Source organism: Bubalus bubalis, chromosome 15, assembly GCF_019923935.1.
Source record: "Bubalus bubalis isolate 160015118507 breed Murrah chromosome 15, NDDB_SH_1, whole genome shotgun sequence".
NCBI classification, from domain to species: domain Eukaryota; kingdom Metazoa; phylum Chordata; class Mammalia; order Artiodactyla; family Bovidae; genus Bubalus; species Bubalus bubalis.
This window is the reverse complement of record NC_059171.1, coordinates 65,894,545-65,922,477: the sequence shown is the minus strand read 5'-3', so window position 1 is coordinate 65,922,477 and position 27,933 is coordinate 65,894,545. Positions and strand designations below refer to the sequence as shown.

Below are 27,933 nucleotides of genomic sequence, written 5' to 3'. Positions count from 1 at the left end.
TTTAATAATCACATCCCTTAATTATGCTCCCTTGCAGGTATCAGCTTTCCCCAACAAAGGCCAGACCCAACACTATCTCATCTATGAGCCGGATCATAGTGACTATCATTTGTTTGGGACCTTCTGTAGTGTTTTTACAAGCTATTTTTACTATTACTACACTAATAAATTATTTATGGTGGAAAACCTGAATCAGAAAACTCTGGCTACTTGAAAACAGACTTTTATTAAAAACATCTCCTTTCCCCTCCAACATGTACCCCTCCCAAGACACACGCAATTTGTCTACTCTGAGCCTTAAAGATGGCAAGAGTTGGTGGCTGCAGAGGAGGGATTGTGGAGGTATCCAGGAATCAAGCAGAAGCTAACTCTTGAGCATGGAGATTTTACTTTGCTGTGACCACTCTTTGCAATCCAGTCACCCAACGGAACAGATCATAAAGCACCATAACTAGAAGTCATGAAGAGCAAGATGATAGCCTGAGGTCAGCAGCCTCCCATATGCATTCACCTACTCATACGACAAATAGTTATGGAAGGCCTTGTCCAAGCCTGGCAAAGTGCTGGAGCTGGGACGCTCCCCAAACAAGACGCTGGAGCTCCCCCGGAGTTTACATTCTGCATAGAGTGGTAAAACTTACTACCAAAAAGCAAACAGGGTGATTTCAGATTGTACAGTGGGTTGTGAAGAAACAAGCCTTGTGACCCTGGCTAAGTCACAGGCTTAACCTTTCTCAGGGGCTGGATCGCTGCCAGACTGGACCCTCTGCTCGCGGTTAGGAGGATTAGGTGAATAAAGAGAGGTCTGTGGGGGTCTAGGACTCCGGAGGCATTGCCTCCTCACTGTGGGCTTTGACCGAACTTCCTTCAGTCCCCATCAGTTGGGCGGAGGGGCTTTCTGGAAACTCTTACCAAAACTAAAACAAAACTCCTGGCCTGATTCTTCCCGGAGGAGGACCTAATAGCCCAGAGGATACCAAACAGCAAGGAAGGGGAAGGGGCTTAGCGGTTCTTCAGAACAAAAGCCCAGGCCCCGACGCCCTAGAGGGAGGCTCGGGCAGTGAGCGGAGCTAGGACATGTCTAACCTGCTCCCCGACTGCGCTGTGCGGGGCCGGGCGCCGCAGCAGCCAGCGCCGCTCGCTTAGGGCGCGCAGAGTCGGGTAGGGGACGGTCCCTGCTCTCCACTCCCACCGCCCGGGGACCAGCCGCCGCCCGGCCTCCTCCTCCTTCCTTTGCCACCCGGGGGACAGGTCTGACAGCAGACTCTTCAACAGTTCGAAGGCAGAGGAAGGAGTCCCTCCTCCCCATCCCCGCCTCGCGGCGGATCCCTTCCTCCGCCGAGGAGATCGAGGTCTAGGCAGTGAGACAGGCCAGGAGGCTGCACCCCGCTACCCGGCTCCGGGCTGCGCAGCGCCGGGTCGGCTCCCGCAAGGCCGCTCGGAACCGCCGGGTTCGACTGTGACAGCTAGGGGCTGGGAGGCGGGGAGCCTCCTTTCTCCCCACCCCCAATCCGTAGCGATCCAGACGCCGCCCGGGCCTAGTCCTCCCCGCACCTCGCCAGGCCGGGAGCTGCAGGAGGACTGGGCGCAGTTTCCCCGAGCGCCCGGCCTCGCGCTCGAGCCGCAGCAGCTGCGCTCTTTGCGTGCGGGAAGGGGGCGCAGAGGGGCCCGGGGCGGAGCGGGCAGTGGGAGCCTCGGCCCCGCAGCGCGGCTTCAAGTTTCCATTGGCGAGCGGTTGTGCAACAGCCAGAAGAGCTGGAGCCGCGGGCGCCTCGGAAAACAAGTCGAGCCTATAAACAAAGCCACGTGGCCTCCGGGCTGGGGGGGCCGGGCTAAGAGCAGGCGGCTCTTCCGGCAACAAAGAGCCGCGGCCGGCGGCCCAGGATAAATACGGCGGCCCGGACCGCAGCGCTGCACTGCAGCGAGCTTCGCGCGCCCCGCGACCCTCTACCGTGCGTTCCGCGAGCGCCTGCACCTCGCTCCGCACCCCCGGATCTCGCAGCCGCTCCCTCACCGGCCCGCAACACCCCGAACAGCCGCCCAGGGCAGGCGCGCCCTCGAGGCCGCCAGGCAGGTCCCCGTCCATCAGTCCGTCGCGCCCATCCGTCGCATCCCTCGGCAGTGCCATGCCATTCCTCGGGCAGGACTGGCGGTCGCCGGGGCAGAGCTGGGTGAAGACAGCGGATGGCTGGAAACGCTTCCTGGACGAGAAGAGCGGCAGCTTCGTGAGCGACCTCGGCAGGTGAGGGGGTCGCCACCAACTTCAGCTGCGGTGGACAGACTCGGGCTGGCCTCTCGGAGTCGGGGGCGGGTGAATGGGACGCAGGCAGGCCGGAACAGGGTGAGGAGGGAGCCCCGGACCAGAAGGATGGAAGTGACTTATCCCGGGTTTCTGCAGAGATGTCGCCAGAGCACGGGTGTTTGGTTTCTCTTATTGTTCAAGGTCAGCGTCTCCAAGTGGGCACTTCTAACAGAATCCTAGTCCCTCTGAGAAACTGATCTTAGCCCCAAACGCTAAAACTTAGACCCAACTTCAAGGGTACACTGCCTTAAAGGACACCAGCGTCGTGCGATTTGCGTGGGGAGTGGGGGTGGGGGGTGAACGCCGGCGAGTGGGCCGCATGACCTTCACCCTGGGGTGGACCCTGGGGTGGCGGGGCTCTGAGCACAAGTCTGAGACAGGATTGGACACAGGTCCCGCCCGCCGCGCCTCCAGGCTCTTCCCACGCACAGACGACCACAGAGTGGGCAGGGAGGATGAGTAACCAGGAAGGGGCGACCAGATGGTCCCTGGGGCATCCGTGCTGGCGGAGCGACAGTAAAGACCCGAGGAGGCAGAGCTGCGGAGGAGGGGAGGGAGGCGGGCTGAGAACCCCACAAGCCCTCGGCCTGTGGGAGGACCACGTCTTTGCACCTGTTTCCTCAGTGGCCCTTTCGGTCGTTTTCTTTGTGTAGTACGTGCGCCCCCGTTTCAAGTGATGCCCATCCCCTGCAGAAAGTCCACCTGGCTTGGGTGAGCCTCTGGAGTCAAGTTGCACCTGAACTGTCAGTGTGGTGGAAAATCTGAGTTTCCGAGGAGCCTGATGCCCCACCCCCATCCCGTTTAATAACACAGAAGCAGCGACTAAGGAGTTAGACGGCCTGGAGTCTGTCAGTCCTCATCACCACAGCTGGCATCCACATCGCTGCCATTTGGCCCAGAGGGGATCAGTGCAACCCGCTCACCCTTGGGTGACTTACCCGTGGCCTCTGGTGAAAACCACTGCTCCCCACGCCCAGCCCTTACACTGACCTCGGTGGAGAATCCTGTAGGAGGGCCAGCTTCCCACTCAGGTTTACTAGTGGTTGTTTGGCTGAGCCCCTGGCACTCAATTTTACAAAAACTATCAAGGAAATATGGTTATTTCAGCGTCCTGACCTCCAGGGCCCCGCACCTGTTTGTGATTTGTGAAGCATCACTTTTTGTTTTCCAGTGGAAAAAAATAAAAGTAATTAACCTTGGGGGTCTGCCAGGGAAGACAAGAGCACATTGACCTTTACTTTAAAGACACTTTGAGGTCGTCCCTGGGGAGTTTGGGGAGCACTCTAAAGAAATCTTACTTATGGAAACTCAGAAAATTTACAGAAAAATAAAAAGACCAACTGCTGTCTCTAGACTCTTTTAGGGACTCTAGTTGTCTATTTGGCCTAAATTTTTCTCCCTGGACTAAAAGCTTCTTTTTTAGTATAGTAGGAATGGAAGCTTCTTTCCTTCCTTCCTTCCTCCCTTCCTCCTCATTCCTAAGAAGTGAGGATCTAATATTTTGGACTTTATTTTGAGGTGATAGTTTGGATTCTTCTAGGGAGGTGCAGCCATGGTCTGCTTAGCTGTGTCCCAGCGGCTCACCCAGATACAAGTGTAGGCTGTTCCTCAGTGGGAGACAGACCAGTGGGTTCAGCAGGAGAGTTTCCAAATCAGAGGCTCTGCTTGGCATAAACATTCACACTGAATCTGCTCTGGGAGATAAGCTGGTGTCACTCCTATTTAGAATAGTGGTGCCTCTCTCTCCATAGTAGGGGAGACCTGGAGACAGGTTTACCTTACCACGAAAGTTTACCCTTAGCTTCCCACCCCTCTCTCCCCTTCTTGAAACTCCTTTCTTTCCTCCCTTTTCAAGCCATCTGAGCTAGAACTGCCACCTTACCACCATCATCACAAATGGTGATCCATTTAGTGACCACTTGGGGCTTTTGGATGAGTCAGATTTGAGGACTCATTTGGTAGCTCCTAGCAAAGCAGCTGCCTGTTTGTTTGCAGAGTATTTTTTTTTTCTCCCAGCAATTGTAAACAATCCCTTCCCTACTTCACATGAGAAGTCTGCCAATTTCTTCAAAGCCGTTGGCCTTCTGAGACCCTTCTGAGTTTGCAGGCTCAAATATCCCTCCTGTTTTCAGTCCTGGTGATCTTGCCCTGTGATGTCAGGTTTGGGCTGCCAGCCTGCCTACTCAGGTGAAGCTGAATGCCTCTCCTGTTAGGAGAAAACAAAAGGCAGGCCCTTTTGAAAGAGAGGGAGTGGGGTGGATGTGCAACAGAGGCCTGAGAAAGAGGCCTCAGGCACTTATAGTCTGATTCCACCTCCCATTCTGTAAGCTGCCTGGACAGGAGTGCGGGGGTGGGGGTGGGGAGCAGCAGGGGTGAGGGTGCCCTTGGTGTGTTGCAACCTGGGGACCATGGTGATTTTTGTGTTTGGACCACAGCTTCTCTGCCCAGAGCACCTACCTTCTCTGGACCCTGCTGGCCATTCTCTCTGTGTCCCCGGCCCTGTCTTCTTCCAGCAGCAGAATGTTCCAAAACCCCATCACAGCTAAGTGCCCTGAACTGAGATCAAGGGAGGATTTCAGATAAACTTCAAGGAGGGCGCCTTGTGAAAAAGTTGAAACTACCTAAGAGGAATGCAAGTGTTACATTTGGACAGATGAAGAAAATTCAAGGAAAGAGTTCAGCAGGAATTAGGGTGATCCAAGGCTTCAAGGAACTGGTGGTTGAGCCACCTCGGAAGCAGTCCTGCTCACCAATAACCCCCAGCCCTGCCCCGCCCCACCCCCCAGATGAGTAATCTCAGCTCCCTGAGCCTGGGCCACTCTTCTGCAAGCCTGCAGTGGTGCCTCTGAAAATTCCAAAAGTACAGCTAAGGCTGAACCAGGAAGCAGGAAGTTTACCCTGGTGCCCTGGATGCACAAATAAAAACAAGCAAATAAAATAGTGAATAAGCAAATAAAATAATAGTTAAGATTTTTATGAGCGCTTACTGTGCAAGGCAGTGTTCTCAGGGCTTCATATACTAGGGTGTTTGTTTTGCCACAACAATGGGGTTCTCGCCCTGTGAGTCTGACAGTTTGGGTATGTATTGGAGCAAATTAGCCTAGAACTCTCATTGGCCTTCATCTACAAGTAAGCCTTAGGAGTAGGCCACAGCTTTCTCCAAATGGTCTATTACAAATGAAATGAGAAATAGGACTTCTTTTTTTTCTTCTTCTTCCCTCCCTTTGTCTCTGCTGCCAAATGCACTTATTTTGAAATCTTTCATTTTTTCTAAAGTTGTCTTTAAGTATCTTGGTATGTGTGTGATGACAGTACAGGGCTGGAAGAGGTCTTTTTTTTCTTATTCTAGGCCTGTGCCTATAAAAATCAAGATTAGTTAGAACTGACTATAAAATAGCAAGTTACTGGTTACTATGCATTTAATGAAGAAGACAGCCTCTTTAAATGGTTTTGCTTATTAAAAAAAAAAGTCATGGTTCCTAAATGATGATGGCTTTTCTTGTTCAAAATTTCAGTTGTAATTTTCCATTGGCTTTGCATTTTCTTGAAATGGACATAATTGAACTCTCAAAATAGCCTCTAACTGAATATATTATTGCTTAAAAGAAAACATATAAGCAGGCAACACAAATAAACCCTGTAGTTCTTCCTTCCAGGCCCTACCTCTGAAGTCCAAAACCTAAGTGAAAAGTGCAGGGTTTCTCTTTGGTTAAAGCTTTTCTACATTCTCCAATGGGAGAGCGTCATCAATTATGTCAAATTCTTCTTAAACTAGCTTTGGAAATGAGTCACTCGGGCTTAAAGCAGGTTATTGTTATTTCTGAGGAAAGCAAGTGCTCAAATTCCTTTGAGGAATGTTTTCAATTAGAAAAGAATAAGATGAAAGATAAATATTTAACATTGCTAAGGAATGGTCACAATCTATGGCCCAGGCTCCGAAAATGCTCCGCTAACCCTTAAATGTGTGGTTGAGAATAAGACAGCTTCATTTTGTGGTGCTCTGTGTGGAGTCCAGGCTGTAGGTGTCTGCTCATGGTGCCAGTGTGTGTTTCCTTTAAAAATAAGTCTTCGTGTGATATTTTTACACAAAATGGCCTCCACTTTGTTTTCTAAAGCTGTTCTCAGCTTTGGTACATCATGGACCAGTCAAGTGACTTTCCATTTTCCTCCCTTCTCCTCAGCGTTGACAGAAATTTCTTAAATTAGCTCTAAGGACTCCGAATTCCGCTCTCCATTTCTTCTGCCCCTCTTATCCTGCTGAACTTGGCACAGGGCAGCTGGCTGCTCAGTGGTTTTGTGCCCTTAGAGCTGTGCAAGCAAATACACACTCACGTGTGACACAAAGCCAGGCCCAAAACATTCACCCTGGGCTCAGGAAGACTTCGTGTTCCCTAAGACGGGCATTTCTACAGTAAACCCGCTGAAACCTCAAAGTATCCTGTATCCCGGGATGAGAAGGAGAGGGCTAATGATATTAGGAAGTTCAATAAATGGTATTAAGCTTGGCCTTCTGAGGGAAGATTAACAAATGACTGATTATCCATCTAGCCTATCCCTCTGGGTCTAGAAACACTGAGTATATTGTTGGTACTGTCACGTGTAAGCATGTTAGCAAGATACTTATTGTACTTATTGAAGTACTGGAGAGACCATTGTATTGATAGTAATAGGATACCGGAGATTGTTTTTCAACCCCTCTTTTCTCTTTTACATAATACTCATAACATGTAGAAGTGCAGGCGTGCCTCATCTTATCCAACAGATATTGGTCCAAACAAGATATTAATCAAATCACATTTTAATTCAGCAAAAGAATTCAGAAAGTTAAAGGGCTCTAATATATGGTTGATGTAAGAAAAAAAAAAAAAAAAAGAAACACCTAGTTGATGTTTTACTGGTTGACATTATAAATCTTGCCTGAAAAAAATAAAAATCCTTCCTGGCATACGCATACCACATGGGAGTTGGGAGGTAGGGGTAAAGGGATCTTTTCATTGTATCTTCTCAATATTTCTCCTGCATTTCTTCTGCGGAAACTCTTTGGAGATTTACTCTCAAGTCCCATTACATAATAGAACTCCAGCCCCCCAGAGACAGCTAAGCTTACTGAAGGAAATATGCCCCAACCCAAGGTGAAACTGTACATTGTTTAGTGACCTGTGAATTGGCCAGTTCTGTCTTTTCAGCCCTTAACAGATGTGTGAATTGTAAATTCAGCTTGTTTCATTTAGGACTCAAGGTCTTCACCTCACAACATGATGTCTAGTGTTAGTCAAGGAATGATATGAAACCTAAACAACTAATACTATATGCTGAACACCTCCTAGAAATACAGTCTATAAGTCAGACTTCTGTAAATGTTTTAAAGACAGGAGTGGAGCATGCTAGTTAAAAGCAGCTTGGGATAGGGAGGGAGATGGGAGGAAGGTTCAAGAGGGAGGGGACACATGTATACCTATGGCTGATTCATGTTGATTTTTGACAGAAAACAACAAAATTCTGTAAAGCAATTATCCTTCAATTAAAAAATAAGTTAATTAAAAATAAATAAATAAATAGGTCAAAGATATGGTATGTGAATCATATCTCCATAAAGCTATTTTTTTAAAAGCAGCTTGAAATGGATGATTTTTGCAAAATGAAAATATTGTATATTACAGTGATAGCAGTAGCCCTTCCTCTTCCTCCCTCCCCACCCATTCATAATTTTTGCTCAAAATAATGTTGCTGTACCCTGGGTGGCTCTTAAAGAGTGCAGAGCTATGTATCTAATACAGTGGCAAACACTGTTGGGCATTCAAAACGAGTAGAAGTCCCCATCCCTGTCTTCCATAGAGATGTGACACTATTTTCTTCCTAAAAGAGGCAAGTTTGGGCCTGTGCAGACTTCTTTTGAGTGATTATTTTATTGCTTTGTTTGAGGAGCACATATGATTGAATTTTATAACTGCAGTGAGTTATTTATAGAAACAGCTCATGTTAAAGTATAACTGTTACAGCTCATCCCCTCTGGTCTTGTTATTCCTAGTTACTGCAGCAAGGAAGTATACAATAAGGAGAATCTTTTCAACAGCCTGAACTATGACGTTGCAGCCAAGAAGAGAAAGAAGGACATGCTGAATAGCAAAACCAAAACTCAGTGTAAGCTGTTTGTTTTGAACTTAAGAAAGAAAGCTGTCTGTAGATCGTTTTGATTGGTTCTTGGGGCGGGGGCGGGGGCGGTGGGGGGTGGGAATCACACCTCACGTGTTTGGCATTGGCTTTCACATTGACTGTGTCATTGACAGAGGTTACAGGGATCTTTGCACTCAGAAACCTGGTTGTGCATTTTAGGAGTGAGATTAATGTATTCTTTATAGTTGTGTTTATAAGTCAGTTGCTAGTTGGGGTGTTTTTTCCCAGTTTGTTACTTATTGACAGTTTAGTTATTATTCAGTGATATGGTCAGCCCAGCAGTGTGTGCTTTCATTTGGAACTGGGTTTTGAGGCTTTGAATGTACATTTTTACCCCCTCTTTCCTTGTATAAATACTAGTAACAGTTCTAGATGCTGGATGTATGAACAGAGAGTCTAAATTTCTGTTAATAAGCAGGAATTACAGATCTTTAGTTAATTCCATCTGTACTGCATGGCTTTCTCATGTTATCTGTTTTATTTCTACTCTTTATGGCGTTGTTTAACTTGTAGGCTTGGCATTTAACACAAACTTGTACTTGGGTATTAGATTCTTTTTCTTTAATTTGGAGCTTTGGTATACTCGATCTGAGTATCAAAGACTTGAAATGCCTTCAACAAAGTAAATTATAACTCTGGTATTTATACACAAAAAAGAAATTAGGCATTTGCATCCCCTTAGACTATCAGTAGAGTCTTTGTATTTTCTGTCAAAACTTGTTAACACTTTGGAATAAATGAAACATAAATGCAAAATCTTCGGCATGTTGTAAATTTTAAAGCTATTGGGTTTTTTTGTTTGTTTGTCTTTTTAGATTTCCACCAAGAAAAATGGATCTATGTTCACAAAGGAAGTACTAAAGAGGTGAGCACTCATCTGTTTGTTAAGGAGAACGCTTAGTTTTATACCTGCCCTAGGAGAGTATAGGACTGTCTCCTTGGGTGTGGGTGGTGGTAGCTTGCAGCCCACTAGCCAACCATCAGAGTTTGGGGCTACAGAGATAGAGGCAAAAGTCACTAGGTGGACTCCCCAGTTGTTCAGTGAGATGATGACTGTAAAAGTGCCTTATGGAGATGAATATTCCCATCTCAAATGTACTGTTATAAAATTCCAGCCTTTCCCTCAGGACAACGCCTCCCTTTTGTTCTAACATCAGTTTTAGACTTCAGCTCGGTTCATTTTAGCCCTGGAGGTTTACTTACTAAATACAGCAGAAGTGTTTGTGCCTACCTGGTGCGACACTGCGCAAACAAGATGCAAAAGAGAACACGACGTGGTAGTATCTAAATTTGCATGGCAGATTGATAGAATTTCTGTCACTGTCAGGGACCTTGGAGAACTAGTTCCCTCTGTGATTTGAGGCCCTGAGAGGGAGACAGTGATATACCCGAGACCACCCAAGTACTAGGAGTAGAGCTGGGGCTGTGAGTCAGGGTTTTCCACCCTCAGTGCCTTGCGCATTCACAGGGGAAAGACCAAAACTTCCTGGCTCCTTCATGAAGCCCTAAAAACGCTTCTGATGATCACAGTGAGAAAAGCCCTAGAGATGTGAGGCAGGGTGGCAGACAGAGCTAACACAGGCAGGGTTAATTCTCCCCCCAGAAGTATGTTCCCGTGATCAACATATATCACATATCCATCTCCCAACTGTTCCTCAACAAGCAAGTGCATGCGGAGGACAAGGGCCCACGGGGTAAACGTCATGACTTCAGTCACTGACTAAAGCAACTGTCTGCTGAACCACCCATCTTTGTGGCTCATGGGGGTGAGGGGTAGGGGGGTGGAGGTTCCCAGAAAGAGCTGATCATGGTGCAGGAAAGGAGCAGGTTACCTGAGACAGCCACCCAGCTGGTCGGCAGAGTCCCAGCAGATCATTCTAGAACTTGACCTCTGCACCCCTTGTTTTCACATTCAGCGCCATGGATACTGCACTCTGGGGGAGGCTTTCAACAGGCTGGACTTCTCAACTGCCATTCTGGATTCCAGAAGATTTAACTATGTTGTACGGGTAAGTCTCTGTAGATTACCCAGACTCTCAAGTTGAAGTGTCTCTTTAGCTTGTCTTGAAGTAGCCCCCACCCCCACCCCTGCATGATAAGAATAAAAGTAACTTTTTAGGACCCTGGGCATCTTGAGGAAAGCAGAAAATGGACTCCTCAACTTCCCCTTCCCCGGATGGACTTCCGGTTCCATATGGATCCTGTTAGGACCCGTGCCTGTGATTGGCAGCCCCAGACAGGGACCGCCATAATCCCTCATGTGAGCCACAGGGCGTGCAGCATGGGCTCTGGCAGCAACATTAGCCAGAGAGAATTTAGCAGAAAACAAGTTGTAAAGCACCTTGGCTTGTTTTAAAAATTTTATGCCCCTCTGGTCGTTCTCACTGGCCTTCCTCCTTGCCCAACTTTAGCTGACTCTGGGTGAACTTTTAAGACATTTTTGGTTTAAGCCTCAAAGCTGGGTGTTCAGGCTCGTTGGAACCTTGTTTCCCTGACTCCCTTCTGCCACCCCTCCACCGCCACGTGATGACAATATTGAGTCCCAGGTTCACTGCAAGCCTGAAACTACCCGCTTGGGTCAGTCGCTTCCTATTTTAAACCCTGCGTTGGGGGGAAAAAAAAATTAATGAGCTTTAGCAAAATAGTAATGATGAAGGTAGTAAAACAAGCTAAGCCTAACCGTGACCTTCAAGTCACTGATTCTTTTTAATTGCTCGGTGTCTGTTTTTCCCCCTAAGCTCCCTTGTGTGGTGTTGTCAGTGGTTCCATCCGGGAGGTAGCAGCTGTTTGGGTTTTAGGATCAGAAGTAGGAGGCAGTTTACCCCTATGGGTGTTGGTCGGTCGGGTTTTTATTTTCTTTTTCCTGGGTTGTTGTGCTGCTCGGTGCCGTGTCAATGAGTCAGATGATTGCAAAGGCTCAGCCAGAGCCATGACATTCAAGCCCCCTTGAGGCCTGGATCATTCACCTGTCATCTGGGCAGATACCGGCCTGGCTGTCCCAACTGACCTGATTTTAAAACACACGCACACACAAACCCAGGCCTCTTGTAGGTTAGAAGCTCTGAGCTGAGCCCATGATCAGATCTGTCTGCTCTTCAGATGAACCCTTATTCCAGACCAAAAGGGATAACAGTCAGAGACCTTCCTGATGAAATGTTCATGTCACTCAGTGTGACCCTGCTGACTCTGAGAGGTCATTTCGGCCCACAACTCAGTGCAGGCTGTTTGGAGTCAGGCCCAGGAAGACCTGGAACTTGTCACTAGGGAAGTGAATAGTTTCCAGTCTCCCAGATCTGATGTCTTGATCCCAAACTGATCAGCATATGGTTAATTTTTAGATGGTTCTCCTTTCTACCTGTTCTCCTTTCCCCAAGAAATAAGATAAAGCAAAGGAAAAAAGGAGTTGAATTGTGGAGATCTAGTTCAAGCAATTGTGTGCACTGATACCTCTTAGCCTTCCATTAACCGTGTAAAGTGTAGGTACTTTTATTCTCTGTTTACATAAAGAGAGAGGTACAGAGAAGTAAAACGACCTGTCCAAAGTCACAAAGCTACATAAGGGAAGATACCCAAATCTGAAACCGGCGGTTAAAGTCCACACTCTTTAGCTGCTACAAGGAGGAGCTCCATACAAGCAAAGGACTGAAAGTAAAGTGGCCTGCGGTCAGATCTCAGCTCCACGTCTTTCACGTTGTTTCACCCTCACACTCCCAAGTGTCAGAAGGACTTAGAATAACCTAACTTTACAGAGTAGCTGTGAAACTCAGTAACATACATGGAAATTTTCTGCAGACCGGAATATGTTAGTCAAAGTCAGCTACTCATATGTTATTACCTACCTATCAAAATTACTGTTTATAAGAGTCAACTCTAGTTGATCATACAAGGCAATTTTATTTCTGGGACTTCAGTTAATATTTTTGATTATAATGACAAGATTTTATAATTGGTAAGCTTTTCCAGACTTAATTTTTAGACTAGTTGACTATTAAATCTTATTGTGTGTTTAAAAAATTATTGTTTATTCTCCCTGAAAGATCTTTTCAATTTGGTTGATTAAAAAAAATATATATATTTTTCTACTTAAAAAAAAATACCTGGAGAATCATGCCCTTTGCTCTCGATTAAAACTCAGCATGAAGAACTTGTATCTAACAGCATGAGCACAATCTCCTAATCTTGAAGTTAAACTGTTGAATGCTTTCTGTTATTAGGTTCAGAAAGAGGGGGAAAATATCTATTTTGGAAAGAATAATCTTTTTTTCCTCTTCAGTGTTAGAGTCCTCTGTAATTTGAGAAATGTTATTTTTATAAAGAGCTTAAACATTTTAATGATAGGCACCACATTTTGAGGGTTTTCTTCTAAGGAACTTAAGACACTTAAGTTACTTGTTCTCAAATAGTCTTCTTATCCTTAAAGCAACTTTGCAAAGTAGCTTGCCAGTGTTTTATCCTCATCTTACTGCTTTGGCCTAATGATTTCTTAATACTACAATGATTTCTCAGTAGCAGAAGAATCAACTTTGAAGCCTTTAAATTTGTTTAACCTCTTTAAAGACAAAGTACATTTTAAAAAATGTATCGTGTTCATACTGGCTATCAATCTCCATAAAAGAGACAGGCAGAGGGAATGAAAAAGATGGCCAACACTCCTATCTGAGTGTTATGATTTTTATCAGAGAGCATGAAAATTTTGTGGAACTTTTAGAATCAGAAATTTGATGATAAATTGGAGAGGTTTTTATATAACGTTTGTACCTTTGCTTAATTGGCTTTAGGCTACACTCATTGCCTCTACCCACTTCTCTCCATACCACCAATGGCTTAAACACAGTTTTAACTGTGGTTTTTAAAGATGATTTAAAATCTCTAAAAGCAGCAACTTACCCACTTATGAAAGGTCACTTTTTCAAAAATGGGTTTACACCAGGCCTCAAGACCAACACATTTTGGAAATTCCCCTGGGGAGCCGGTGAAGATTCCAGGAGATGGGCCAGTGGTGGGGTTAGAACTGTAACCAGGAAAACACAAGTGCTGACTAACCCATCCAGGGCACAGAGAGGCCAGCAAAGTCGGTCTCCAGAAGACACACAGCTGCACATTAGAATCACCTGTGAAACTTTTTTCTCTAGGAAGCCCACCTCTAGCGCATTCGAGTTCATCAGCTGAAGGTGGTACCCTGGCATTGCTACTGAAGTTTATCCACCAGTTGATGCTAGCATGTTTTCAAGTTTGCCAACCAGCCCAGAAACCACTTGGGAGCCCAACTTATATTTTGCATAATAAGTTTTTAAATAAGACACACTGAGGCATGAGTGCAAGAGAGGGCTTTAACACTTTAATGCCAGAATGATCTTTGGGCCTCCCAGCTCTCTCTATGGCATGAGAATGTGGCCAAGTACTTGGTAACTGTAGATGCTGCCTTTAGACGAGGAAGAACTTTGAATAGCAATTTCCTGACCTTAATGAAGGGGATTCCCAGGTGGCAGTGGTGCTAGTGGTAAAGAACCCAGCTGACAATGCAGGAGACATAAGAAATGCAGGCTCAGTCCCTGGGTCGGAAAGATCCCCTGGAGGAGGGCATGCAACTCACTCCAGTATTCTTGTCTGGAGGATCCCATGGACAGAGGAGCCTGGCGGGCTACAGTCCATAGAGACGCACAGAGTCAGACACAACTGAAGCAACTTAGCATGCACACACACATGACCTTAATGAATTGCCCCTTGTGTGCAACAGTTGGGGAAGGACAAACAAAAAGTTTGCAACCGCACTCTCTCTGTTCCTCTGCCATAGAGAACATCCACAACCTAAACCGATACACATTTTTATTTTTTTCTGCATTACAGCCCTAAGTCCATTTGAATGTTTCCAGCAAGTTACTGACTTCTTACCACCCCCTAAAAATCTTTTTCCAAAAACATGTTTTAGTTTAAGTTGACCGGCGGTTTGGCAAACGAGAGGCTGAAATATGGCACGATGATGACTCAAATTTAAACCCAATGCCTTCAATTAAAGGGCGTGCTGTTGCCAAGCCCCTGATGGGTCATGATGTGTGCGGGCAGCTGGGCCCTGCCCCGGGTCCCTCTGCCCAAGTGACCTTGGATTAATCTGGTGGTGCACAGCCTTCCTTTGCTTGAAGTTCGAGTCTTGCCCCCTGGGTCTTAAAACTGGTGGTGTCTTTTTCCTTCGAGACTGAGAAACCGAGATGGAGGGAAGGAGGCCAGCCCTCCCAATGGCAATAAAATCAAAGGAGCAGAGCCCTAAGCCCGTTTGAAAATGATGGCAGAAGTGGTTGGGAACTGGGAGAAGCCACCGTAGGGTATTAGCACTGAGGGTCCTGAGCTAAGCTGAAGGTGAATGCTGATTCGGGTGCTGGTGATTTTACCAAGCAGTGCTGCATCTCAGGATTCCTAGCTTTCTCAGTCATCCTAAGCATTTAGGCAAGGAGATCGTGCAATTTCTAGGTGCCCTCAGAAGTGGGGGACACTCACAGACCTTGAGGGTATGACCACGGAATTGGAGGTGTACATGCAGAAATAGGGGGCTACCTGAAGAAGTGTGGGTGCCCACACAATGACAAAAGTAACAGAGTACTTGCAGAAGTAGGGGGTACCCACCGGAGTGGGGGCATCCCCTAAAATGGAGGAAGGCTGGAAGACCAGAATAGTGGTGTTTTTGACCATGGACACCTGACAGTGCACATATTCTCAATTTATATATATTCATAAATTCACTTGTAAATCATATACAGATGCATGCCTGCGTGCTCAGTTGCTTCTGCTGCTGCTGCTGCTAAGTCGCTTCAGTCGTGTCCGACTCTCTGCGACCCCATAGACGGCAGCCCAGCAGGTTCCCTCGTCCCTGGGATTCTCCAGGCAAGAACACTGGAGTGGGTTGCCATTTCTTTCTCCAATGCATGAAAGTGAAAAGTGAAAGTGAAGTCACTCAGTCATGTCCGACTCTTAGCGACCCCATGGACTGCAGCCTACCAGGCTCCTCTGTCCATGGGATTTTCCAGGCAAGAGTACTGGAGTGGGGTGCATTGCCTTCTCCCTCAGTTGCTTCAGTCATGTCCAATTCTTTGCTCCCCTGTGGACTGTAGCCCACCAAGCTCCTCTGTTCATGGGATTCTCCTGGCAAGAATACTGGAGTGGATTGTCATGCCTTCCTCGTGGGGATTTTCCCAACCCAGGGAGTGAACCCACGTCTCCTGCATCTCCTGCATTGCAGGTAGATTCTTTATCTGCTGAGCCACATGGGAAGCCCCATATACCTCTAAAAGTTGCTAATAATGGTACCTACTGTCCTGTTGCTACAAAATTAAACTGAATTTAATCCCTTGAAATGCCGTCGAACAGTGCCCAGTACATCCATTGTTGCTATAACTATTGTCATCTTTAGGGTGGTAATTAGGCATTAGAAAATATATGAAAATAGAAATTAAAGATGAAATAAAATATAGAGATTGACTTTTTCGCATCCCACTTTGGAGATGGAGAAACACTGGAGGCGTATTCTTGGAAGAGGTTGAACCTGAGAGTCTCCTTCCTTGAAGGAAGGCCAGAATTTGGCCAGGTGGAGAGACAGTCGAAGGCTTTGCAGAGACAAATGGCATGAGCCCCAAACTGGAGATGGGAAAAAGAGAAAAGGAGAGTGATGGTGGGCCAGGGGCCAAGGGCAGTGTGACAGTGAGCCTGGTTCAATGCTAGGATGGGGGTAAAGAGGCTACGTAGACAGGGAGCCTGATTTCAGCAGGCTCATTGTGGCAAACAGAGGTGCTCAGGTCTATGCAACAGGGAACAGAGCATCACTCTTAAGTTCAGAATTTTCTGGGATGGATAGAAGACAGAGAGGCAAGTTGCTCTCGGCTGAGAATACAATTGATTTGTATAAACTTGGCCCTCAGTTAGAGAGATGTTTCACTTGCAAATAATATTTACCCAATCTTGACATGCCTGGAGATTATTAATGTAGCCAAAATGCTCCCTCTTCCAACCTGTCAGTGTTCAGGCTCAAAGTCAGGACAAAACTTTCCAGGTTCTAATCTAGGTTGTCCATTGAATAAATAAGGGTCTTGCAAGTACACAGAGGCACTGCCTGATATAACCAAAGGTTTAATGCAGAAGACATAATTTTCCTATGAGCACCCAGCTTGGGTACTGAGCATGGGAGAAACGGCAGGGGCTTCTCCAAGCTTCTTAAAGTTTTTTCCTACCTTTGAGAATCCTTTGGCATGTTTTCTAACCAGACATGAATGTCCTTTAAACCTCAGAGCCTATTGTCATAGGGAAAGGAGGAATTTAGGGATGAATTACATTTTTAACAATATTCTATGCAAGACAGAGTATGTTTGGGTATGCATGCTGCATAGCTAACCTCGAACCAACAAGGCAAGTAGCTGCTCTTTCTGTTTGTGCTTCTGAAGCCCCAGTTGCCTGGTGTTCCTTTAAATCTCAGCTGCTTGCCTTCCTGGTAAGTGTTAATAATGTGTTTGCATTAAAAGTGATGTATCAGTCTGGGAAAAGACTCCATATGAATACCAGCCTGACAGTCCATACCATCTACTGTTGATCATGTCATTTGACCCCCCCCCCCGAGCCCCCTCTTCTAAAGCAGGAGGGAATATGCATAAACTGTTATCCAGAGCCCCTCTAGCTATACTACTCCTTGAGTCTAAAGACACATGTGTTAAATATATATATACAGTTGAGTGCCTGCCATGTGCCAGGTGGGGGTAGTTGTTGTTGCTCAGTCACTAAGTCGTATCCAACTTCCTGCTACCCAATGAACTATAGCACCCCAGGCTTCCCTGTCCTTCACTATCTCCATGCATTTGCTCAAACTCATGTCCATTGAGTCAGTGATGCCATCCAACCGTCTCATCCTCTGTTGCCCCCTTCTCCTTTTGCCCTCAATTCTTCCTAGCATCAGGGTCTTTTCCAATGAGTCAACTCTTTATATCAGGTGGCAAAGTTTTGGAACTTCAGCATCAGTCCTTCCAATGAATATTCAGGGTTGATTTTCTTTAGGATTGACTGGTTTGATCTCCTTGCCGTCCAAGGGACTCTCAGGAGTCTTCTCCAGCAGGTTGGGGTAGAGTGGTAAACAAAACAACCCTTTCTGTCTTGAGGTTTCTATTCCAATTAGACAGTCAGCAAGCAAGTAAACAAGATTATTCCAGACATGTACAAATGAAATGATGAAGAACAATGAAACCATAGTAAGATCTAGGAGAGTCCAGAAAGGGCTCTCTGAGCTCTCAGCAGGCAACATTGAAACTGAGACCTGAATGGAGCTGCCCATGAAGATGTGCCCAGGACAAAGCCTGGGAGGTGGGAATGAGCTAGAAGGTGGTTCAGGGAACCAGAGGCGGGCTGTGAGCCAGAGCGGAGTGAGCTGGGGAAGGACTGGGTGCAATGAGGCTGGACAGGGAGTGAAGACCAGGTCAGGGAGGACCTAGCCAGTCATGGTCAGGAGGCTAAATTTTTTTCTAAGGGCCAAGGGAAGGTATTTGAGGGTTTCAAGCAGAGAAGTGACTCGAGCAAATTTATTTTTAAAAGTCTGAAAGCTAAAAAAAAAAGTCTGAATGCTGTGATGAACCAAACGGAAGAGATGATAGAAACCTACTTTTTCTGCGGGCAAAGTGAGATATGAGGGCAGTCTCTTTTCTGCCCATTCATCTTCCACACACCCCTTCAAGCTGTGGTTGGCATCCGTTCCGAGATTGGCTGTAGGATGTTGTTTGCAACTAGATTTTTCTTCTCAGTGTGTCTAAGAGTAGCGTGAGTCAAAGCCGAAGGGCAGGATGTGGTTTCAGCACGCGGTGACCACCAACCCTTCCTCCAGGAGCCCAGAACCGGTCCTGTTACTGCACAGCTAGTCACTGAGGATCCTACTGGATCCCCAGGCAGCCCCACGATAATGATAGCCTGGAATTAGAACCCTCTTCTCACCCCAACCCCGCCCCCGCCTCTCTTTAAACACAGCCACAAATTACTGGCACCTGGACTAAAATTTGCCCAGCAGAAAACAAACAGCCATTTGCAAATAGTCCATTTTCCTCTGCTTTTTCTCTTGTGGCCAGAGGCAAAGAATCCAACTGGCTAAGTCATCTTGGTAAATAAATTGCTAGATACAGCTCTACACCCCTAGGCACACAGCTCCGTTGACACAAGTAAAATTAATCAATTCTGTCCTCCTTGCTACCAGTTTCATACAGTACTGGTTCTGGATCTGTAGAATTATACTGATGTGGAAAGTAGACCTATGTGATTTACCTAAAGCTATTGGCTTCCCTGATAGCTCAGTTGGTAAAGAATCCACCTGCAATGTAGGAGACCCCGGTTTGATTCCTGGGTTGGGAAGATCCGCTGGGGAAGGGATAGGCTACCCACTCCAGTATTCCTGGGCTTCCCTTGTGGCTCAGCTGGTAAAGAATCTGCCAGCAATGTGGGAGACCTAGGTTCCATCCCTGGGTTGGGAAGATCCCCTGGAGAAGGGAAAGGCTACCCACTCCAGTATTCTTGCCTGGAGAATTCCATGGACTGTATAGTCCATTGGGTCACAAAGAGTCAGACACAACTGAGCAACTTTCTCACACACACACATTGCCTCATCACGACTGAGCAACTAACACACACACAAATGTGTTGTTTCGAGAAGGACGTGGCAATCCCCTCCAGTATTCTTGCCTGGAGAATCACATGGGTGGAGGAGCCTGGCGGGCTACTGTCCATGGGGTCACAAAGAGTCGGACATGATAGAGCAACTCACACACACACACACACACACACAAAAACATGTTATTAACCCTTTCTGGATATTATTTCTTCCTTAATGTTACAAGCTGATTACCTATCACATGGTAATATTGATATAAGGTTTTCAGACTCTGTTTCCTAGAACATAGCAATACATGATATTACTACTATTTTTAAAGTTTGGCCCTAGATGCAAATTCGATTAGCCTTGAGAAACTGAAGTCCTTAAACTATCAGAAAAACCTGTTCTCAGGACTTCCCTGGCAGTCCAGTGGTTAAGACTCAGCGCTTCCACTGCAAGAGGCACAGGTTCAGTCCCTGGTTGGGGAACTAAGATTCCCACATGCCACCTGGCATAGCCAAAAAGTTAAAATAAATAAATAAATATGTTCTCTGTTAGACATATCTGGGCCCAAGTCCTGGCTCCTCCACTTGCTACAGCTGTATGTCTTTAGATGAGTTGCATAATTTCTCAGGGCCACGGTCCTCTTTTGACTAGTGGAGAACCCACTTCATTGGGTTGCCGTTGAAGGTGAAATAGATCACACGTGTAAAGTACTGAGCACAGTCACTGGCATTTGGCAACCACCTGTTAGTGTTAACAAAATGAGACTTCATGGTAGATGCAACTAGGTGAGTCATAGAATGTATCAACATTAACTTTTATCATCAGACAAGAAGCTATTAAATGTATCAGAACTATAATAAAAATGACAGAAAGGAATATGAGAATTTGAAAGAATTTAAGCATTTGGTTGACAATATATAAAGTTGAAATACAACAATTCTAAAGGTCTTTAAACCAGCTGTACTTTACCCTACTAATTCATTACGCATTCCCTGGCAATAATTTTACCTAGTAATATTCTCTGTGCTATGATAAGAAACAAATGATAGTAATTTATTGAGTGTATTTTTGGTATCAGGCAGTGTTCTAAGTGCTTTATGGATGCATTTAATCTTCACAACAATTCTATACTGTTCTATACAATTCTAAACTGTTACCATATACATTTTAAAGCTAGGGAAATGGAGGCCAGCAGTTTGGCTCTAGAGCCCTCACTCTTGAACTCTGTGATAAATATATATATCAAATTCTATACTCTATCAGAAATTGACAGACTGTATCCCAAGAGCCAAATCTGCCCTCCATGTCTGTTTTTATAAATAAAGTTTTATTGGAACACAGCCACACCTGTTCATATACATACTGTCCTGGGCTGCTTTTGTACTACCATTGCTGAGTTAAGTAGTTGCAATAGAGACTTTATGGCTCTCAAAGGCAAAAATATTTACTATCTAGCCCTTTATAGAAAAAGCTTTATGGAAATGATAACCCTTGATAATCAACTTTATTATTATTTTTTTTTTTTTAGTGATAATCAACTTTAAACTTCACTAAAAGATTGGGATTTGGAAGGGAAAGAAATAATACCTTATTGTAATGATGCCCTGTATTTGGTTTCTATATACTGATATTTAATTCTCATTACAGCCTGTGAAGTAGGTAGTCTTTTTTTTTAAGTTGTTTATTTACTTTTGGTTGCACTGGGTCTTTGTTGCTGCATACAAGCTTTCTCTAGTTGCAGAAAGTGGGGCTGCTCTAGTTGCAGTCTGCAGGCTTCTCATTGCAGTAGCTTCCCTTGTTGCAGAGCACAGGCTCTAGGCCCCCGGGCTTCAGTAGTTGTGGCACATGGGCTTAGTTGCTCTGAGGCATGTGGGATCTTCCTGAACCAGGGATCGAACCCGTGTCCCCTACATTGGCAGGCAGATTCTTAACCGCTAGGCCACCAGGGAAGTCCCAGGTAGTCTTTTTTTTTTTTAATGTCCACTTCAGAAATGAAGAAACTGAGGTTCTGGAACGTAAAATGACTTACATCACAGACTAGACGGTAACCCCCCTGAGTCTAGGGATCGTGTGTCTTAATCCATGTCACCTACCACAACACTAGAACAGAATTGACATGCAGAAAACACTTGCTAAGTGATTGACAGCTGCAAAGGTCACCCAGCTAGAGCATCTGGTCTCCTCCTGTTCCAGGGTTCTCTCGTGACCCCGAGGCTGCCTGGCAGTGAAAGGAAGGACTTTCTTTTGACACAGGAATAAACAGAGGGTGGTTGACATGTTATTCTTCTGCCAATTGACTGATTTTTGCTACTCTGTCTTGCTGTTCTTCCTTAGTCAAAGATCATCTCAGTCAGGCCAAAGGGTTTTTCTTGTTTCCCCTCAAATGTACAGTCATAGCCTTGAGAATTTTTGTGTTCTTGGGATTGGTGCAATTTTAGACAAGATTGAAGCTGACGCCCTCGTGAGATGGCAGTCACATGGAATGGGGCTTTTGGATGGATTTCAGGCAGAGTTCTGCCTACCCCACCTCCTACCCCGTGATGAGTCATGGCTCACAGCCGACTGCCCTTCCCAGAGCCACCTCAAGACTGTTGTTTTCTTTCATCTTGCTTTGTGCTGGTCATGTGAGGCTCAGGGTATTAATAGACCATGGTCTTGGCCTTCTGAATCTTGTTGTTGGTCAGGGAGATAAACGAAAAGTTTGGCCAGTCCCTTTGTGCCATTTTTCACTCCTCTCTTGACTGTCACGTGTTGGTTGGTGACAGAGCTGAACTGGACATGCAGAGGACATCCAGTCTGGTCACCCCTCCTGGGACATGGCCTCTGCTGATGTGTTGACTTCTTTCCTCTCCTCATGGGCATTTGGTCAGTTCCTGACATCCAACCTTGGATCCCCAGTACTGATCTTAGCAAACCATCCTTTCTTCACCATCCTCCCCAGCCCAAAGACGGCATCTCTCCCAGCATGTGTGAGAGATACCTAAGCCAGGCAGGGAAGGATTGGGGGTCTTGTTGTTGTTGTTGTTGTTGTTCAGTCATCAAGTCGTGTCTCACTCTTTATGACCCCATGGACTACAGCACACCAGGCCTCCCTCCCCACCTCCTGGAGTTCACCCAAGTTCATGTCCGTTGAGTCAGTGATGCCATCCAACCATCTCATCCTCTGCCGCCCTCCTCTCCTTTTGCCTTCAGTCTTTCCCATGATCAGGGTCTTTTCCAATGAGTTGGCTCTTAGCATCAGGTGGCCCAAGCATATTTTTAACTTTGAGCAAAATTATTTTCAGGAAATTAAAAGTCTGTGCATGGTTCAACAGGCTCCTAAGGAGCTTCATGGGGACAAAACTTTTTAAACAAATGCCTTGGAAGCAGAGGTTCTTTGAATTGCCCGGGGCTTTGATCCAAAAGTTTCAATTCTTCTCTACAGCCCAATTTTTTAAATGTCGCTTTGCTAGTTCCCTCAGCCTGGATTCCAGCACCCAGTACAGTGTCATACTTGGTGATTACTGACCTGAAGTGAAGTTGGGCTGGGGCCTGGCCCAGGAGATGAAACTTCTTTGGAAAGTTTCCTAGGAGCAGAGACTCAAGCTTTAACATAAAGGGGAATCTTGGTTCTCTACATCTAATTGACTGGCTGTGAGACTAGTCAGTTTTCCTTTGCCTGGTGGAGTTCCGGGTACAGTTAATTACTTTCCCTTTATATCAACCTCTTTTGTTCAATAACTGTGAAAGCATGAAGTGTGTTAAGAAGATCCTGCTGATCCCTTTCACTCTTTGTGGTGTAGTTGGTGAAGTTTAGTCTCTTGGGCCTCATTTTGCTCATTTGTTAACTGGGTTCAACTGTATGATCACTAAGACCCCATTTCAGTCTAAATTTTCATTTTTTTCAATGACAAAATTTTTGATTAAAAAAAAAAATCTTGCCGTATCTGTAAGAATTTTACTTTTGAGGGAAAAAGAATGATTATGCTAAGGGTGCACCAACTTAAATTATTATCTTTATTTCTTTTTGTTTAGTGATAACATGGGTGGTGGGAATGGACCATACTCCCACAATAAACCAACCAACCTGTATTTTCTACCTAATTTATGCCAAGTGCTCTGCTAATGGCTTTATGTGTGTTTCCTCATTTAACACTCACCAATCTTGAAGACTCTAGTATTACAAGTACAGATGAAGAAACTTGGGGCACTAAGAAATTCAGGAAGTTTCCCAGAGTCACAGAGCTAATAAGTAGTCAAAACAAGACTTGCACATAATTTTAAGAACTACAAGGATCCTAACCTCTAGGTAGAAAGATATGTATACACTATATATCCCTGAAGGTCTCTTTTCCTGTTATTAACGTCTTTCTTTTTTTCACTCTACAAGTTTTTATTAGAATTTTACTATATCATAGATTGTTTTTTTCATTTTATATTGGAGTATAGCCAATTAGGGGGCTTCTCCAGTAGCTCAGTGGTAAAGAATCTGCTTGCAATGCAAGAGCCGCAGGAGACGTGTGTTTAATCCCTAGGTCAGGAAGATCCCCTGGAAAAGGGCATGACAACCCACTCCAGTATTCCTGCCTGGAGCATCCCGTCAACAGAGGAGCCTGGTGGGCTACAGTCCACAGAGTCACCAAAGAGTCAGACATGACTGAAGCAACTTAGCACACATGCACACACATAGCCAATTAACAATATTGTGATAGTTTCAGGTGGACAGCAAAGGGATTCAGTCATGCATTGGCATCTTTCTACAGAGTTAAGCGTGATGTAAGATTCTAATTAATGGACATGTTTATTGAGCACTGCATAAGCAGGAGATATCTGGATAAGATTTGCCACTTCCTTGAAAAGTGCACATCACTGCTGAACTTGAGCTTTTTGGTGCCTTGGAGCAGTCCCAGCCAATGGGGAGAAGTTCAAGTCTGGGTAGAAGAACTCCCTCTGGGAGTGATTATATAGAACTCCAACATCACAGGTCATGGGAGGTTTTGTTCCCCTTGGAAAACCTCAGCTTCACTTGTTGAAGTAGGACAAGTAGAGTGAATTAGCCCTGACTGATGCCAAGCTCTTTATATTTAAAAGAAAAAAAGCAATTAAACATTCAGCCTGATGCCGAGGTTTTGGATTATCCCCATTTGTCTTTCACTCAGAGCATCTGCTTTTTATTGCATTGTGGCCCTGTCTGCCATTTATCTCTCCCCGTCAATCCATATCTATGTGTCACGTGACTCAAAAGTGAAGATTAGAGGAGAAAAATATCTCTGTAGTCTAAGCCTGGCAACTTCTATTTTTATCCACAGCTGTTGGAACTGATAGCGAAGTCACAGCTCACATCCCTGAGTGGCATTGCCCAGAAGAACTTCATGAACATTTTGGAAAAAGTAGTACTGAAAGGTGAGCTCTTTCCCACTCTCTCACCCCCTTTTATAGGCCTGGGGCTGGGCAGATGGATTTTCCAATGCAGTGGACATGTCACTGGATTTAAGGGAATGTGAGTGGATGGAAATGAATGACTCCAGATGCATTTCATGGGTGCCAGATTCCAGTTGAGAAAGGAGGGCCATTCGTGCGCATGACAAAGGATGAGACGATGACCATCCTGTCCTTGTATTGGAATCATCCATTTGTCCTGCTCTCTGCCTCTCAGGCTTCTCAGTGGAGGCACATGTCCCAGCCTTGGCTACCAAACCTCTAGATTTCACATTCCTAGAAAAGTGAGCAGGGTGCAAGGCAGGATAGATTCACAGACTCTCTGAGCTAGAAAAAACTTGATGTCTCTGGCTCAACTGACTCATTGTATACATGAGAGAAAGAGTGGTTTATCCACAGTCACACAAAGAGGCAGCCAGACTGGATGGAAATCCAAGTTCCTGACCCCTAGACCCATGCTTCTACCACTGATCATCTGAAAGACACATCAGTGCTGGGCAAGAGACACTGCTTTCTGATCAGGTGAGCCCATGGTGCTGGTGGGACCAGTGAAAAGAGAAAGAGTCTTTGTGGAAAATGGAGAGAAGAGAACAAAGAGGGACCTAGATAATGGAAACTCTACCCCATACCCTCGAGTGCAGAAGCTTAGGCAAGTGTAGAATAAACACCAGTGAGAAAGAAGACCATATCCCCTGGGGGTGTACCCGGGTAACACGAGCACAATAGAGCAGAAGAAAGGACCACTTATAAAATTATGGAGTGTTCTAGTCTCATAAACTCTTCCTACTGTTTTTCTCCCCCCACTCAAGTCCTTGAAGACCAGCAAAACATTAGACTAATAAGGGAGCTCCTGCAGACCCTCTACACATCCTTATGTACCCTGGTCCAAAGAGTCGGCAAGTCTGTGCTGGTGGGGAACATCAACATGTGGGTGTATCGGATGGAGACGATCCTGCACTGGCAGCAGCAGCTGAATAACATCCAAATCACCAGGGTAAGCAGGGACCACCCCCTGCCCCCAGCTTCCTCCCAGCAGGAAAGGCCCCTCTGCAGTCAGTTCCTCTGCCGAGATGCTGGGCAGCCTCACCAGGACTTTAAACCTGCTCTGGTGATGGACAAGTCCAGACAGCTCTGCTCGGGTACTGTGTCTTGGGTGCCAAGGATGGGCTGGGGACTTTCTGATAAAGGGAGGGTGGGAAGAACTTGGCAGAGCAGGATCAAAGCACACGGAGGATGACAACCAATGGAAAGGTGGGAAAAACTGGAAACTTGACCTTTGGATCAGATGTTGGCTATACCACTGAAATCTTCAGTGGGATCTGGAGATTTCTGCCCATTTCCTCTTAAAGTACAAGTTCCTTTATAGCTTTAAGATGCTGCCTGGAATACAAAGGAGCCATGATGGCGGTGGCTTGGAGAACTGGTGGTACCAGCCTTTTAAAACTCTAGTTCCAGTTATTAACTGGAAGGAAAGGAAGCCTTTGAGTAAAGACTGTAAACATTCAGGTGGGGAAAGAGATGGGCAAGTCTCACTCAAGGCAAACAAATAAACCAAACCCCCCACATTTCCAGCTAAAGTACTACCAGTAGTTTCTTCTGTCTTTTAAAACATAAGCTGACCCCTTTGCTCTTGTCCTGTTGAGAGTGAGCAGAAGGACCAAGACACGAAAAATGTGAGAAAGATGTTGGTGTAATCTCTCAAGGCTCCCTAATGGACAGACACACTTAGGCCGCTCACGTAGCACTTGGCTGACTTATCTAATCACTCACCACGGCTGTTTTAAGTGGTTCCGGGACCCAGGCTGATAATGTTAGGTTCTGCCTCGTCTCTTGAGAATGAAACATAAAAAAAAAAACTTCTTTGACCTCTTTTAAGTGTTTCACTATACGAAGCTTGCAAAATTCAGTGTCCTTGACTTTATAGTTAATAACCTCTCTGTGTCTTGGGTTTTTTTTTAACTCAGAAACAGAGGGAATAATTAGAATCCTCAGAGTTCTATGACTTCCTTAGAATTACATGGGCTACACTACACACATACACACACACACTACATAGATACCAGTGATACCTAGTCAATTATATAAATGAGCAAATCCCATTAGTCTCAAGGGCATCTTCCCTCCAATAACTTGGAACACCCGTTTAGACGGTCCCGCTTGCCCAGAACTTGCCTCTGTTCTCTGTTTCCCTCACAGCAGCTGCCCCCTCCTTTGGCCACATCTGCCCACTTTCATGTGTCTACTCTCCCCAAAGCCCTCCTTAGTTTATCTGTAGACTCTCTTGGGAGGTACCCATTGTAGTTGCTTTACCCTTCATGGAATGAGGGGCGAGGAGGGATCAGAGAAGCCCAGTGACTTTCCCAAGTAACACAGCAGTCAGGCCAGAGCTGAGGTCAGAACCCTGAGCTTCTTATTCCTAAAATGGCAAAGCTTTTTAGCATCAGTGGTTTCCAAAATTTTTTCAATCCAGCTTTCTTCCAACTATGTATTCAGTGATTCAGCTTTTTGCAAACCTTTTAAACCCAATGAAATCTCACACAGGATGGATCAGACCCTGAAATTCATCTCAGCCTCCCCTCTGCTCATGGCACCCCAGCCAGGCCAAGCTATTCTCAGCTTGGTCCTACCTTGGGGCTTTGAAGATAGCTGCTGCTTCTGACCATCCAGTCTGTTGACGCCTCTGTCATCTTACTGTCCTCAGAGCCGCTATGATGAACTGAAATTATCTAATACGTATATTCATCCACTGGCTTATAAACTCCACAAAGAAAGGACAGTACCTCTAGTTCCCTGCTCTGTTTCCTGTCCCTGGACCAAAGCAGATGGCAGTCAGTAGACATTAGTTGAATGAATGAGTGACTGAAGGCAACTCCTCCCTACACCTACCTAAAGAACTTGCTCAGTGTTCAGAGGAATACAGTCGCGAAATACTGCCCTGTATTACAGATGAGGATGAAAATACCAGCTGCAAGATCTGGGGATAGATATTCAACATCTCTGTGCCTCACTTTTCTCATTTGGGAAATAGGAGCAATCATGCCTATCTCATAGCCCTGGTATGAGATTTAATAAGTTAATACATAGAAAGCACTTAGAGCAGAGCCTGACATGTAGTATTGTAAATGGGTCAGCTATTTTTATTGTTATGAGGGGCTCACTCTGTGGCACTCTTCAAAGTCCTCTAATGTATTAATTAACTTGTCTAGTGACTAATTGTAAGCAAAGTGAAAGTGAAGTCGCTCAGTCGTGTCCGACTCTTTTCAACCCCATGGACTGTAGCCTATCAGGCTCCTCCGTCCATGGGATTTTCCAGGCAAGAGTGCTGGAGTAGATCGCCATTTCCTTCTCCAGGGGATCTTCCCAACCCAGGAATCGAACCCGGGTCTCCTGCATTGCACGCAGACGCTTTACCGTCTGAGCCACCAGGGAA

At 45.6% G+C, this 27,933-nt stretch overlaps 1 protein-coding gene across 1 annotated transcript in view; it reads left to right on the top strand.

The window, feature by feature from the left end:
* Positions 1 to 1,835: 1,835 nt before the first annotated feature.
* FBXO32 (F-box protein 32) overlaps positions 1,836 to 27,933 on the top strand; it is a 37,663-nt gene continuing 11,565 nt past the window's right edge. Inside the window, exons 1-6 of the mRNA XM_006045592.4 lie at positions 1,836 to 2,242; positions 8,331 to 8,443; positions 9,292 to 9,341; positions 10,393 to 10,485; positions 24,374 to 24,467; positions 25,313 to 25,497. Of these exons, the coding sequence (XP_006045654.1) occupies positions 2,127 to 2,242; positions 8,331 to 8,443; positions 9,292 to 9,341; positions 10,393 to 10,485; positions 24,374 to 24,467; positions 25,313 to 25,497 (651 nt within the window). The 5' untranslated portion in view covers positions 1,836 to 2,126. The remainder of the gene's footprint in view (positions 2,243 to 8,330; positions 8,444 to 9,291; positions 9,342 to 10,392; positions 10,486 to 24,373; positions 24,468 to 25,312; positions 25,498 to 27,933) is intronic.